We start from the raw sequence: 16,477 nt of genomic DNA, 5'->3' as shown, positions 1-16,477 counted from the left end.
TGTCCACATTGTGTTTTGGCCTGATTCATGTCGTGGGCTACCACACAAGTGAGGTACCATTTTTATCGAGAGACTTTAAGGAATGTGGAGTGGGTGGAATTTTGTGGATCTACACAGATTCCAGAACTTTTCATCACAGAAATGTGGGTTAAATGTGTTTATTTTTTTTACAAAGTTTGAGGTTTGCAAGGGTTTCTGGGTAACAGAACCTAATGAGAGCCACACAAGTCACCCCCTCTTGGATTCACCTGGGTGTCTAGTTTAAAACAATGTATAGGTTTGCTAGGTTTCCCTAGGTGCCGGCAGAGCCAGTGTTCAAGATCCACAGCTAGGCACTTTGCAAAAAAGGGTCAGTTTTTACTGTAAAAATGTGGTGTGTCCATGTTGTGTTTTGGGACGTTTCCTGTCACGGGCACTAGGGATACCCAGACAAGTTGGGTAACACTTTTATCGGGAGTCTTTGGGGAATTCGGGGTGGGTGAAAGTATGTGGATCCACGCAGATTCCACAACTTTCCAGCACAGAAATCTGAGGAAAATGTGTTTTTTTGTACAAAGTTTGAGGTTTGCAAGGATTTCTGGGTAACAGAACCTGATGAGTCACACAAGTCACCCCATTCTGAATTCCACCCCATCCTGGATTCCGTTGGGTGTCTAGCTTTAAAAAATGTATAGGTTTGCTAGGTTTCTCTATGTGACGGCAGATCTAGGGTTCAAAGTCCACAGCTAGACACTTTGGGGAAAAAAAGGGTCCGTTTTCACTGTAAAAATGTGGCGTGTCCACGTTGCGTTTTGGCCCGTTTCCTGTTGTGGGCATGAGGCCTACCCACACAAGTGAGGTACCATTTTTATCGGAAGACTTTGAGGAATGTCGGGTGGGTAGAATTCTGTGGATTCACGCAGGTTTCAGAACTTTCCATCACGGAAATATGAGGAAATTTTGGTTTTTGACAAAGTTTGATGTTTGCAAGGGATGCTGGGTAACAGAAGAGCCACACAATTCAACTCATTCTGGGTTTCCTTGGGTGTCTAGTTTTCAAGAATATATAGGTTTGCTAGGTTTCCCAAGGTGCTGGCAGAGCTAGCGTTCAAGAACTACAGCTAGGCACTTTGCAAAAAAAGGGTCAGTTTTTACAGTAAAAATGTGGTGCGTCCACTTTGAGTTTTGGCCAGTTTCCTGTCGCAGGCACTAGGCCTACCTACACAAGTGAGGTATCATTTTTATCGGAAGACTTAGGAAACACATAATTGTAGAGCAACTGTTATTATTACATATTGACTTTCCATGCATTTCTGCTTTCCAGATGTAAGACCATGTGTAAAAAAGAAGTCACTTTGAAAATTTTTATAATTCACATGCTAGTATGGATACCCACAATTTTGGTGATGTGCAAATAGCTACTGCTTTTAAACTCTTGATACTATTTTTCACCCTTTATATTTTACCAAGTGAATTTCTATATACCTGGTACACAATGAAAAACCATTGAAAGATGCAGCTCAGTTATTGGCTCTGGGTTCCTTGGGTTCTTAGTGAACCTGCACGTCCTATATATCCCCACAACCAGAAGAGTCCAGTGAATGTAACAGTATATTGCGTTCAAAAACTGTCATACTTAGAAGGTACAGGTGAAAACGTTCGCACAATTGGCTGTTTTTTTCAAATCATTTTCAATTTTTTCTTATTTTCAACTTTTAGTTTCTATAAAAAATTCTTCAATGGTCTACACAATGACCCCTTGCTGAATTCAAATTACTTTTCAGAAATGTATAACTTTCCAGGATCCATTATTGCTTTCACACCAATTTCTAGCACTAGCTGGAATGAGGTTGAAAGCACAACAAGTAGCAAAAATAGGCTATGTCCCAGTAAATGCCAACACTGTGTAAAACAAGTATTTGCAATGCAATAGGTCTCGCATTAATTAAGTTTGAGCTAATGGCAGAAACGAGCTTGAGTCTCCAAGGGTGAGTCATCAACTCCTCCTCGTGTGTATTATGACCCGTCTCAGTGCCTGCTTTTTAGAATGGGCGGGGCTGAGTACCGGCGGAACCCGGCCCACTTAATACCCTGCCCTTAATGTGTATTTCTTACAGTGGGAGAAACGGGATGGTTGTAAGTTGAATTCCACTTAAAATGTTGCTGTTGTAAATTAAAACAAGCAGAAATAAAAGCGATTGCGAAAGCGATCGCTAATGTAAAAAAATTAATTAAAAAAACGTCTGCAAGTGGTGCGCGCGCGCCACTGCAAGCCAAATGTCTTCAATTATCGCGCCCGTGTCTGGGCATGATCATTGAAGACATATGGGCTTTGGTGCGCGTAACAGACACCAATAGGCCATGGGCAGAGCAATGCGCCCGCCTTTGGCCTACTGCGGGCTGTTTGAAAAAAAAACACGCACCCAAAGCCCAATAGCGAAACCCATGCATCTGTTGACTTGCAAGCAGCCTGCAAAAGAACAACCACTTCACAGAGACCCGTAATGACTGATCAGTGTTTTTATACTTTTGCAAATGATCCTGGCGTCTGTCCAGACATATGTATTCCATGGCTGAAGGCATGGTGTATGACTTGTGGAATGCCACAGGACAGTTTAGTAGTTTCAATGTCTAAAAGATATAAACCTATAGTGTAACTTATTAATGTCAAACCTGTCGCAAGTCAAAGAAATGCTCTATTTTAATTCAGAAGAGATATTGAGCTGTTCTGTTTGTACTAGTTGATTCAATGCCCATGTTAGACTAATGTTCTGATTTGTTACCTTTGCCTCAAGTTGTAAAGCGCTCTGATATCCTTCGGGGTCAAGTTTGCGCTATATAAAACTTTATAAATAAATAAACAGGAAAAGCACACACACGAGTGAGTGCGATTCCAGGGTCCGCTTTCAAACCCCGGACAAAAGGGCTCGCCTGCGCGAGCACTGCTGCGTAGTGCATCACGGGGGGCGAGCCCTAAAAATGTTGCTTTTCTGACAAAAGTGTGCCTATCCCTGAAAGCTGGGAAAATGGTGATATCAGCCAGCACCACAAACCCTTTGTTGATATCATTTGCAGGGGGAAAAACGAAAAAACACAGGCTTTCTTCAGCAGCACTCCCCCCGCCCCCCAAAATATATATTTAGCTGTATTTTGCCTAATTTCTGGGTCTCCTCCAGGGGAATCCACAAACCCTCGGTACCTTTAAAATCCCCATGAGGTTGGAAGAAAAAGAAGCAAATTTGGCATGGATACCTTATGTGGACAAAACGTTACAGGGGCCTGAGCGCAAACTACCCCAAATAGTCAAAAAAGTCTTAGCACAGGGGGGAAAAGGCCTAGCAGAGAAAGGGTTAAGGCATTAAAGTCAGGTATAAACAGGGCCCCTGGAATGATATGATTTTACAGCAATGGCTTTTCAGCATAGGTATCAATTCACCACATTTGCCACATATTCCATCATCTTCTGCATAATCTGCCTATTTTCAGAAATAAAGTTTTGTTTCAAACACATATGCCTCAGTTAATGAAAACATGGTGACGTGTTCCTGCACACTAGAAGGCCCCTCTCAAAGTTTGACTCATCTTTCAGTTGCTTTTTGCTATGTTTGCATGTTAAATTGGTACTAATAAAAATTGATTAATTTCACAGACGTGTTACTGCGTGTAAAAATGGCAAAATAATGATGTAAGACTATTACAAAATGTAATGCATTACGAATCATTATTATGTTTTCCTTGCGGAATAATTTATTTTCCCCTGCTGCATAATTTGGTCATCCTCTGCTGCATACTTCGAGTTGCCCTGGCTATTAGGTTTTGTAAAATATGGTCAAGACTATTTAAAATTAAGAAATTTACTAGTTACACCTCTCAGGTAATCAGTACATTTACCAGGCATTATTGATGATCATTGTACAACAATATTACAGGATTGTGATATTAGATCTATAGGTCAGATCTGTTCAGATGAGATAATGTATAGCTTTGCTCTGATTCAAGAAATCTATGGAATGCCAAAGAGCCATTTTTTAAATATCTCCAAATTAAGTATTTTTTTCTGAAAATCAAAAAAAGTTATCTGAGCCTAGAACAAAATTCATTATTGGAAGCAATCTTTAAGGGTGAGAATTTTAAACTTGTGGCATATTATTTAATTTTTACTAAGGAGGATGTAGATGATCTAGATATTTAAACAAATTTCTGGTGCACCAAAATGAATATCATGATATGATAATTGTGGCACAGTAGTGTAGAACGATATGCATGAGCTTAGTAATAGATCTTCCCTTTATTTTAGGAAAGGGTAGATATCCAAAGTGATGACTTAGGGTGATAACATTAGTATTGATTTCTCCACTTTCATAATTAAAAAATTAAAAATGCCTTTCTTTTCTAAACAGCAGAGAGATGGTTAGTGAGTCTATGAATGAATGCAGTCAAGTAAGGTAATAAAAGACAAGAGATCATATTGACTTCTACTTGTAACATTAGTCGAGAAGGTAATGGGGTTAAATATATGTTATTAGGCAGGTGCATGCCTTCTAATAACACACTAGAAGTCCAGAAACATATGATGTCTCTAGGTTGACCTTTTGAAGTTTTATCGATTATGGGACTTGAAGCTTTGGTAGATTCTGTGTTTTTCGAATCTCAAACCCAAACAATCAACCAATAATGAACAACAAAGGGGCTTATTTACAAGCCTCTTGCGCCACTGGTATGTTACTTTTAATATGGGAAGAAGTGAAGTACTGGCGGTGCAAGGGGATTGTAATTAAGACCCTAAGTTTCTTTGAAAAGACGCAAAGCAAACGCTGTTCAGTGTAGCACTGTCCTATTCTGAAAGTCCGCTGTTTTCTTTTCGCAGTTGCTGCAACCAGGGCTTTAAGTGGGATAAAAAACAGGGAGGGGGCCTCTTAAAGGGGCGTGGTCGATATTAAAAAGGGCGTGGCTTAAAACACCTAAGCTAAAAATCTGTGCTTACCATAGGGTGCTGTCCCACTGGTATTTTGCTGCTTCTGTAATTGCACCCAGACATAATACAACAAGTAACATTACACCTACAACAAGCCAGGATTATTGACTTTGTCAACGTGTATTTGTTGCATAATACAAATAAGCAACAACTATGGCTTCATTTTATATATTATTGAAAATGCTTCAGTTCTGAAATGGTGAGAATGAAAGCACTATAGTACCTTTGAAGTTACATCAAAGACTGTGAAGAGTGGTACTGCTGTAGAGTTCAGATTTGTTTTTCCCCCAATAGTGGGGGCGAAAAGGGACCCGTCTCCGCACCTGCTTTTAAGAACTGACAGTGCATAGAGGACCCGGCCCTCTGAAAGCTCTGGCTGTACCTCGCTCTCCACCAAAATGTGAAACCAGGCGTCGAGGCTACGGTTCATCGGACAGTAGGACGCAGGTGGAGTTCGCCTCCTGTATAGGAGTCCAAGGACAACGCGTACTCAACACCAGATGTCACATCAAATGAAAACCAATCCATGTACTCGCGTTTAACCCCGCGTTATTGGGGAAGGTAGCGGAGGCGCCGCGCTCGCCCACCCCGCGCGTCGTTGTCGCAGAGCCGGAGGGCTCGGTTTTCCCATGCCTGCCGCCTGCCCTCTGTGTTTATGTCTCACTCCGTGACCTTGTGACACACGGGGGGGAGCGTGTGATCCTTCTCCGGTTTCCTCTACCAGGGCTGTCCCGGGAGCCTCTCTCCGGCCAGGCCTCCCCCGAAATCTCCCGCTGCTGCCCTTGTGAGAATACCTTAAAGATTGAGGCTGTCTCCCGGTCCTGCCTCCGCCCCTCCCCCTTCGACAGAGCAGGCTCAGCTGCCGCTGCAGCAGTCATGGCTGCCGACGGGGTGGACGAGCGCTCGCCGCTGCTGTCCTCAGCCAGCTCGGGCAACGTGACTCCCACCGCCCCGCCGTACATCGACGACAACAACCTCCGAGGTAAGGCCGCCCTCCTCCTTCTCCAGCCGGCGTCCAGACAAGAGGTACCTCCCCACCCACGATAGCCTACTTCCCGCACTCCCAACTTGGGAGCTGGGCGGAGAGCCTGCCCCGGTAAATCCCGCAACACTGCCTGCAGAAGCTGCCCATTGTGTGAGTCCCGGGCTTTGTCCTCGTCCAGAAATATGGCAGATAAGGGCTTTAATAGGGTGGCGTTCCTGTAATCTTGCACTCAACTGTCAAGCCTACAGATAGGGATATTGGGCAACCCTTGAGAAAGCATTAGTCATCGGTGTATTTGCAAAGGTATCGAAATTCGTGTACCATGCACGATGCGCTATAGTAACTGTATTCAGGCGTCTTTAGCCACTGATTTGCAAAGCGTGCAATACCAGCCTTGCACCCTATGTATATTCTACCCCCCCCCCCCCCTGTCATTGTCATTTGCACAACTATTCGCAAACATCCCTATTACAAAGCAGCTCAGCTAGGCTGCACCGTTAGCTTATACTAAGATCCCGTACAATGTTATGTACAGGTAGTGGATTGCACGTGTCAGTAGGTAAAACAAAGCACATGCTTTGATAGACACAGAGCCCGTAAGGCTCGTTTATTCTACTTCAGAGAGAGCCTGCTCTTTAGGAGGCCAATAAAGTTCTAAATTTCACTCCTACCTTTAACTAGCAATATGGTTTTTCGGAGAAAAGACGTAAAAAGGTAAGAACACATAAAAAGGTATTTCTTTATTGGGTAACGTTTCATGATCATTAACTATGACAACTTAAGTAACTAACTTCCAGGAGCAACGTGTGACGAAAATGAAAAGGCACGCTTTGATGCGACAAAATAAGCATACTACTTTAAAGTATATGTGTGGCACAATCCTTTCATGGATAAATCATTAATTCATTGCCTGTTCCAACCGTAAACACCAATTCTTGCACTGTCTTTTGCATGGTGGTTGTTCCCAGAGTTGTTTGTACTCCCTGCACCGAGTCATTTGCCGAGGGACACAAGTAGCTCATCACGTGTCCTGACAACAAACTTTTTTGTTTCTTCATCGGCCGGGACCCTGTTTTGAACCAATGCCAATGGTGCTTTATTAAATCTGTTCAGATGCGCGAGCGCAGAGGAAGCCAATGTTTTGGCTGCAGGATACAAATTCCTTCTATAAATGAAAGCATTGCTTTTCCTTCCGTAGCCAATGATGCAGTTAGCAAATCTAGTAAAATCGGGGGCCTGGTACTGTTGAAGCAGTAAGTAGTCCATTAATTAGCCTAAAAGTTATCAGTGTAGGTGTACACAGTTCCACCCAAATTGTGATACATCTCCTCCAGTAGAGATGCATTGTTGACTAGAATTTAATAGCGTTGTAGTTAACTTTTTTTAGGTAGTATATACCGTGATCTTCTATGAAACATGGAGCACTGTGTAGTGCACAATGTATGGCCTTGTTGTCAGTGCAGCAGCAACTTTAAACACGGGCATAAAAGTTGCACCTGGATGTTTTGCACATGCAGTGTATGCCATGTAAGGTGTCTTTCAACAAACTCAAAAGTGCTTTTGGTTTGCAACTTGTGACAGGGGACCGCAGCGATTTTCTGTGGTATGTCAGATCTGAGAAGGTTCGACTTAGAAGTGACCTCGCCAGTGAACCCCATTGAAGGCCTGCATCGAAAGTGACGTGGCAGGAAATGGCATTGCAGAAGTGACCCCAATACCGAGTGCCAAAGTCTCAAACCAAATTTGCCCTTTAACCCGTCCCACGAAGCAATGGAAAGGTAGTGACGTTGATTCTACTATCAGGTGCCAGTGGGTTCAACCACACTTGTAGTTTTGCACATTCTACAATGAAATGTGTAGTAAGTGACATTGCAAGGGTGCCACAACATTCCGGTTCCAAGGGGTAAAACCACACTCGCCTTTCAAACCATTCAACCATGTGTGTGTTGAAAGTGACCTCACGATCTGAGAGCCAATAGGTGAAAGTACGCAGATTAATCAACTATTCAACATGCAGTGTGCAGGAATTGGAAAAACACACAGATAAGTACGTTCTGTGATACATTTTCTAAAGAAGGTTAGATGGGTAGCTACATACACTTTACCTCCTCATTTCTCTCCGTAGTCCCCTTCCTTAAGTTAGAGGAGGCCCCCTCCTTGTATACACCCTTATAGCAATACACACGAAAAAGAATAGCACTTATCCCACCTATGCCACCTTATCTACGGGTCGATAGCCTATTCAACCTTCTTCAGCTTTATTATTATTTCTCTGTCTGCTTTTCAGACCCTTGTTTTGTACTATAATGTGGTATTCTTCCCTCGAGGGCTGGGCTGTGTTGATAGTCTGCAGGATGTGAGATTTGTTGCAGTTTCGGGCCGATCAGTATTTCTTGCTCACATTCTGCCTAGAAGCGGTGCTAGATATTTTTAGAGACTATACTTTTGGGAATCTTCTTCTAAAGCTTCTTGAGATTCCACAACAAAATCTAAGTGCAACCGACAACTACTGGCCTTTTTCGCTGGCCAATGTGTCTAAGCTAGTCAGAAGACTCAAATCTTTTATTGACAGCCAAGCAAGTATTTAGATGCCTGGCTTGGATTTTGGTCAGTAGGAGTAGAGTTGCAGAACCCAGGGTTATCTGAAGTTGTGGCCACAGCTATTCAGGTTTCCTGGAGGTTGTCTACCCCTGAGGCCTGTAAATACCACGGGCCTTCTCTCAGAACTGGTTTAGAGGAGAACGGTTATTCTTCTGGGAATGTGACCCCGTTTTAGTCCTTCAGTTCTTTAGGAATACCCTTTCTGCGGATTGTCTCCTTCCACTTTCAAGACTCATTGGGCAACCAGTAGAGAACGTTGGGATAGTTTCAACAGTAAAATTCAAAAAGACCAAGGCAGCAGACCAGGTCAAGCACTCCAGATCCTATAGTTCTGAATTTAGGGTGGTGCAAACTACTTCCTACACCTGCTACCAATAGGTGTATGAATCAGAGAGATGAAAACATAAAATGGAACGTGCACACAATTAAAGTCAAAAAAGGCAGTAATGTATTAAATATCTTCTTCTTTATTTAGTAGTATTCATTGGACATAGGCACAGCCAACGCGTTTCGTTCCATTTGCCTTTAAGGAACTTCGTCAGGGCAAAAAGAGTATAGTTCAGTGCTGTAAACAAAATTGGACAAAGATGTGAGGATCAAAGGATTGGCTACCAATAGTGGGTCAAAGTCGTATGACCTGTAGAGACGGTGTCCTCACTAAGTGAGATAGGTCCAGTTGGAATCCTAAGGTAGACTCCCAAGTTCGCCAAGGCTGACTGGTATTGAGTGTAGGATCAGATGATGAGTACAGTTGAATTATAGCTTGACGGGAGGTCTATTGGTTTTTGTTAAAATTTCATGGCAAAACTGAAATTTGTCTTCCTGTGTTGTGATCTGTCCTAATTCTGTCTCTCTGGAAAAGATAGCCTTTCACTCTCTGGGGATCTTAACATCAATTGACTCAGGGCGCATATGTGCAGTGTGTTTGGTAGAGCAGTCTGCAACCCAGGAAAAACATTGGGGAGGGAGCTAATTCTTCCAGTCATAGGCAGAGTGGAGATGCAGGGGCTCTAAGAAGGAGAGGGAAAAAAACAACAAAGCATTGTTAACCGCATCGCTGCGGCGGTTATTTTTGCGCTACGCAGCTTTTTTCTAAAAGCCGCGTTAGAGGACGAGCTCAGCTCGTCATCCGCACACGCCCCCCGTGGCTGATGACGAGCTGAGCTTGTCATCACCATCGAAGGGTTAACAAGTGAATGGTCTTTTAAAGACCTGTGAAGTACTCGGGTGCGCTGGCAGCTCAAAAACTGTGTGAGTGCACGTAAAGCTGTCTCAGCCCGGGCTGACACACACGATGGAGGGGTGGGGGATGGGAGGGGGTGCACGCCTGCTGTGTAGGCCCTTGTATGAATGTCTGTCCTCTGATATACAGATATAAATACAGCAGTATTTAATATGTATACAAAATATGTGCTCATCTACATACACGCACACATACCACATACATGCATTTATATGTGTTACAGCATTGCCAGCTGGTGACTTTTGAAACCACACTCTTGTTGAAATAGACTATCATCGGTATATCCTATTGTTCGCATCAGAGGAACATCTTCCCACTATGGACTTGGAGCACTTTTGCAATACTCCAACAGTGCAGCCCATGATTTGAGTGTCTTTAGTCTGCCTTGCTATGAATAAAAGGTGCAGTATTTCTACACATTGCATCGCCTATGTGCACGACTCGAGCATATGCAACCACGATGCATCAGGCATCCTCTACTGGTCCACAGCGCCAGGACCAAGCAATAGCTCATGCAGTGGGGTTTTGAATCCAGGCCTGATTTGACTGACTCTAAAGAGGGAGCAGAAAATGAATGAAGCTTGTGCCCATGTCCTGGGCTTCATGTGTTTTTCACATTTGCTCTGAAATGCACTAGTTTGTCATCTTTAAAAAAAAAAATGTAATAGGGCAAGGCACCTCCCAAACCACTCTTATGATTATTGGGTTTTCCCGCCTTGCTCACTACAAAAACCTCTTCTCAACCAAATTTTTACGCTCCCCACTTTTAAGTCACCAGCCACCACTGATTTAGGGCAATGTGTAAAGTATCTATGCAGCACCAAAACAGTAATAAAGTCAAAATGCTAAACAATAACCACTGAAAAATGAATTTGAAAAAAGGATTTAAGTTAATGAACAAATTGACACCAAAACAACAAAAATCCAGTAAGGGAAACAGGAAATATGGAATTTAAAGTTTTACATATAAATGACGGCAAAAAGCATAAAGCCAATTTTAGTCAATGGTCACAGTAAACCGAGACCTAGGTGCAATTGGGGGCTGACCGCTATGGAGTGTGGGTTGGATATGTTTGTTGCAAATGAATTTTCCTTAAAAAATGAAGACGCAAGAGGCTTTTGGCAAAACAGGAGCAAGTTGGTTTAATTAAATGCAGCGGCCAAGAGAATATCAACAGAGTAGCGTCAGAAGAAAGTCTCTCACTGTACAGAAGTTTTGGCAGACCATTATATACAGTTCGTGAGGTACAAAAAAACGATCCGGCATTCTTGGCCTAGTCGTAAACAGCAAGTACAACCATCTGATAAGAGGGATGCAGGTAGCTCTTGACCTCAGAGAGGGCTATTATGGACCAGTGTGTATGTGTCCTGATGTTCAGTGTGGAGAGCGTGTGATCACTACGTGTGCTGTGTATGCTGTATCCTGATTGACTGAGTGTTCCTAACAGTATGTGGCATCTATCTTTGTGGTATTTTGGGAGCGTGCGCCTTTGGCTAATCTTGTTTTATTGGGGCCAATTTCCTCGGACCTGTTTGTGGTGTAACTTCCTATCTGTGGGATTGATAAGGGTTTTCCCTGGGTGTTGGACATGGCCTTTTTGCAGGGTTAACCCTAAACATTTTGCTCTGTTCTCCTCCTTTTTGCCTGTGCCTGTTGGCTATAGGACTCTGGGCACTTTATACTCTAGTGCATATGCTTTTTGTGTAAATTGATGTTCCAATTGGTTCTCCCCGATTTGGCATATTTGATTTACTGGTAAGTCCCTAGTAAAGTTCACTGAGGTTTGCCTGGGCCTGTAAATCAAATGCTACTAGTGGGCCTGCAGCACTGATTGTGCCTCCCACAGGAGTAGCTCTGAAAAGGTAACTCGAACCTGCCACTGCAGTGTCTGTGCGCCGTTGTTAACTGCCATGTCGACATGGCAAGTACACCTTCTTGCCAGGCCCTAACCTTCCCTTTTTTTTCTACATGTAAGGCACCTCCTATGGTGGGCCTAAGGTACCCCATTGTGCAGGGTGCAGTGTATGTGAAAGGTAGGACATGTACTGTGTGTGTTTTTAAAGTAATATCAATTCCTAGGCAACTGGAAACCTGGCACAAATCAGGTCTTACCCATGAAGAATGATAAACAGAAGCTCAGTGTACTACCAAAAGACTGTTGAGAACAATTCATTTTATTCATACATATTATTTTGTTTAAAACGGGTACAACCACACCAATAATAATAACATAACTATAACATGACAATCAATTTAAACATATATATATTTCTATTTAATTCACATACATTCTAACATAAAAATACATAAAGATCACATAAATATACATAATATAGTAAAATAATTCAAAGGTGGCTAAATCTAAGTAGATGAAGATGTTAATCTCTGCGCGCATTTCGGTGTGACACACACCTTCTTCAGGAGAAGCCACTTGAATTTCTAATTATCAAGTAAAGAACACCGGGAATATGACCATGGTCTCAAAAATAATGGATGAAACTGTCCAAAGCCTTAAGCCGCCCAATCAAGGATATACGAAAGGGTCGTGAGGGATAATGATGTGCCTTGGGTTGGATCGGAAAACAAGTCTCCTTCGATGTCTCTTGTGTGTATATACTCAAGGCGATTAGACGTTTGAGCCCAAGACGTTTAGAGGTTAAAATAAACCAGAAGAAATAATGAATTGATTTTATTCTTATGGTAGACAGGGAGCGGACAACTGTCCCACTAGAGGCTGTTATTTCTACAATGTGCGGCACGGGCTACTAGTCCTCGAGTGGCAGTAATGTCATGGATGGTATAAAACTGCAAAGATGCACCATGTGCAATTGAGTCGCCGGGAACAAAAATGTCCACCCTGCCTCCATCAATGATGTACTGTGTATGTGTGACATGTCCTGATGGTGAAATACTGCCAAATTCGTTTTTCACTATTGAAAGGCTACCTTGTCCCATAGGATAGAATGGGAGTTTATTTATAACATGTGTTTGAAAATGCCACTTTTAGAAAGTAGGCATTTTCTTGTTTAACCATTATGTGCGCCTCTGCCTGTTTGTGTATTGACCTTCTGGTTGTGGAGTGACAGGGGCTGGGGAGGTGTATTCTCTTAGACAGCCACCGGGGCTTGATGTGTGTCCTTCCTTTCCTGAATGAGTCAGGGTTGGGCTCAATAGACCTGGGCTGCATTCAGAGTAGGTGGGAGGAGATTTCCCTTGCACCTGAATACGGCTGGTCTACCTTAAACAATGCTGCCTCCACCTCCTACGAGGCAGCTGCACAAGAGAGAATAGAACCGTTTTGGACTGGGCTTCAAGACCCTTGCACAAAGAGAACAAAGACTTTTTGGGGTATAAATATTAGACCTAAAACTCCTGAACTTTAGATCATCCCTGGAATTTAAGAGGACCCTTTGCCAAGGAGAAGAGCTGGAGAGACTTAGAAGAAGTATTGCCCCTTTGTTGTGTGCTGTTGGCCTGCAGTTGCGGTTTCTGCCAAGGAAAGGAGAAGGACTTTGCTGTGTCCCCTGCTTGAAGGAGATCTCCTAGGACCTGTGTCTGCTGGCCTCCTGTTCTGACGTCTCGGGGACACAAAGACTTCACCCCCACCTTCTCTGCTGCTGTGAGTTCCGACCTGCCCGGAGGTGCCTGTGCCAGTATTGGACCTCTGGAGGTTGTTGCTGCTGTTTCGAAGCTAGAAGAGAGAAGGAACTTGAAGAACTACAAAAACAACTCATCGCTTATCTTGCGGCAGTTTTTTTGACGCATCTCCACAACCCGAGAAGAATTTCCACGCATTTGCGTGCTGCTATGAAAACCCACTCGGCGCCTGTCGCTGCTGCAAGAATCGACTCATCGAGGGGTCGCGGCGGAAGAAAACCGACGCAGCGCCACTCACCATCGCCACATCGATTACCAACGCATCCTGGATTTCTACGCATTGCACCTGTGCGACAATTTTCCCGACGCATCACCGCCCGGCCGGAACCGTCACGAAGAATCAATGCATCACTTCCCCCTACAGACTGGATTTGACGCACCACTTCTCTTGCATGCAGCTAAAGTGTTGCTTCGCCTCCCCAAAGTCTCCGGAACTGACTCATCTCTTTGCTTTCAATGCTTCTTCACTCTGCAGGTTTTTGGCCTTGTGAATTTTGACGCAATTCAGGTACTTTGTGTAAAAGTCACGCATTCATAGTTTTCTATGGTAAGAGTTCTAGAAAACATTTGAAAGTCATATTTTTAAATGTGTATGTTGGATTTTTGTCGTTTTATCTAAGTATAGATAGACATTTTTTTTTAAACTGGTGTGGTGTCCATTTGGGGTGTTTTCACTATGTTACCGTAAGTGTTGGTATGAATACTTAATACATTGCCTTTGGGATAAGCCTGTCTGCTCATGCCAAACTATCAAGGTGGTGAGGCAGGGTTTATCTAAATTGTGTATCCCCTTACCCTGACTAGAAGTAAGGGTCCCTCTTGGGACAAAGGTACCTACCTCTGCTAACTAGAGACCCCCATTTCTAACACTGGGTGTGCGTTTGTCTTTTGGCTAAGTTTATTCCCACCTGTGACCTGTCATTTAGTAGGCTCTGCTTTGGGTTGCAGGGCCTGTCTCACTAATGATTCTCTTACTCTGGGTTGATGGGTAGGTCACCTTTAGTGAATCTGACAGTAATAATATGAGTTTGTGCAAATGTGTACAATTAATATGGCAGTTGTGGATATTATTTTTACCAACATCATCCATATTATGCGTACAGTTGTCATAGCGTACATCGATATTGTCTTTACTGATATTCATATTGTTCGTGTATATGAGGCAACATTGACATTTTTTCAACTGGTATTGGCATTATGTGAGCTCATTCTATGGTATACATCAATACATCAACATTGCATTTATTTGTATTTCTTTTTTTTTGCAGAGTTTTATATATCGCGAACTTGACCTGAATCAGGTATCCGAGTGCTTTACATAGCACCAGTTACGTTGCATGAGGACACACATTAACGTTTGTTGAGCACGGGGAGATTAAGTGATTTGCCCAGAATCACAGGATGTTTTTTAGCGTCATTACAGAGACTCGAACCCAGTTCCGAGGTAGAGCGCCTTAGCCATTGGGCCAACTAACGGCTGGTCGGGCCTGCCTTTATCATGGCGTTTACTTATATCGTATTGCTACATGTTGTCAGATACATCAACAAGTTTTTTTATCCTGGGTAAAGATTTTACCTTCTGACTTAGTTCTTGAAATCTCAATTTTCCACAGGAGTGCACTTTGAAAGCTCCCAGCACCTCAGCGGAGGCGCTTAAAGAATTGCAGTGTATCAGGCAGAGGCCCGCAGCAGGGTCCAGTTCTGGCCTAGTTGCCACTGAACAGCTGACGTCTTCCAGGGAAAGGCCTCTTGCAGCTTGTTGTCTCCCTTTAGCTGAGTGGTCTTCAAACTGAAGGGGGCGGGCCCCCCGAGGGAAGCCTCAAGTGGTCCCAGCGGGACCCCCCTGCGCTGGCCAAAAGAAGCATTATCTTAGGCTTTCCTGTTTTCAGTTTCTATTTTTGGTAAATTCTGGTGGGGTTTTTTCAGTGTTTCCAAGTGATTTAAATACCATAAAAAACAGTGTGTATCAGTGGTTACACATTTTCGTGCCATTAAAAAAACAGAAACCGTGTTGTCCGGTGTTTATGGAACTTTTTGCTTTTATTATTGCTTGCTTTCTGCACTGATAGTGCATGGAATATAGACCGTATATGTACAGTGTAAATGAGGTCCAAATACCTTTTTACAAATCAAACTTACCGTAGTACACCATACAATACTTCTTCAGTGAGTCTTTGGTTATGCACGCTCGCTCTTTCCTTCCCACGGACACTTTTATCTGTGAAAAGGCCCTCTCAACAGTGGCAGTTGAGACGGGCAACAAACACCAAAATAGCCAGTATACAATTTGCTAACTCTGGCCACTGACATAGCTTTCCATTCCAATACTGTGCCCCTGAAGATTGTGATTCGCTGCAACAGGTTCTGCAACATATGCGTTGAATTGGGTGCATATACCCTCAGCGGTCAAAATGAGGCAGCACTTTTGAAACTCTGGAGAAAATGTCCCTTTACCCGAGGGATCTATAACTTGTGCAGAGAACCACAGTGAGGCTTTATTGACTTAAAATGCCATGGTTGGTGAAAATCTTTTTGTCATACATTGTAAAATTAAAGTTCCTGAATTGCTCCTCAACATTTCTTTGCTTACCAAGTGGCAAACACTCTAACATGGAATATGTTGCAGTGCCAAAGTCACTAAAAGTGTCACCCAGCCTACTATCCAGGAGATATTTCACATCTACACCATTTATGCTGAACACTTCGTAGACAAGGGAGTTTTCAGACTCTAGTTTTTTAATTATGTCCACTACAGCAGTCTTGCTTTCCTGTAAAAATCTAAGAATACTGGGTACTTTTTTTCAAATCGCTATCAATATGTGACCAGAGATCCTCACATTTATTGCCTTTGGCATCATGACTCAGCAAAAGTTCTGTAAACGGTTGCTACATGGATAATATAGCATTCATAGCCTCTAGGACTGACAGCCACCTGCTAAGTGACACAGTTGGGCTGACTCTTTCTTTGATGCCACACAAAGCACACAATGAGAAATATTTGCGTTTTAGTTTCCTTGCATAACAAAACAGTGCACC

At 43.1% G+C, this 16,477-nt stretch overlaps 1 protein-coding gene across 1 annotated transcript in view; it reads left to right on the top strand.

The window, feature by feature from the left end:
* Window positions 1–5,709: 5,709 nt before the first annotated feature.
* PIP4P2 (phosphatidylinositol-4,5-bisphosphate 4-phosphatase 2) overlaps window positions 5,710–16,477 on the top strand; it is a 347,658-nt gene continuing 336,890 nt past the window's right edge. Inside the window, exon 1 of the mRNA XM_086965980.1 lies at window positions 5,710–5,936. Coding sequence (XP_086822106.1) covers window positions 5,831–5,936 — 106 coding nt within the window. The 5' untranslated portion in view covers window positions 5,710–5,830. The remainder of the gene's footprint in view (window positions 5,937–16,477) is intronic.

Source organism: Lissotriton vulgaris, chromosome 4_1, assembly GCF_964263255.1.
Source record: "Lissotriton vulgaris chromosome 4_1, aLisVul1.2, whole genome shotgun sequence".
In the NCBI taxonomy this organism is placed as follows: Eukaryota; Metazoa; Chordata; class Amphibia; order Caudata; family Salamandridae; genus Lissotriton; species Lissotriton vulgaris.
The sequence above is the reverse complement of the archived record's forward strand: the minus strand, read 5'-3'. Positions and strand labels throughout refer to the sequence as shown.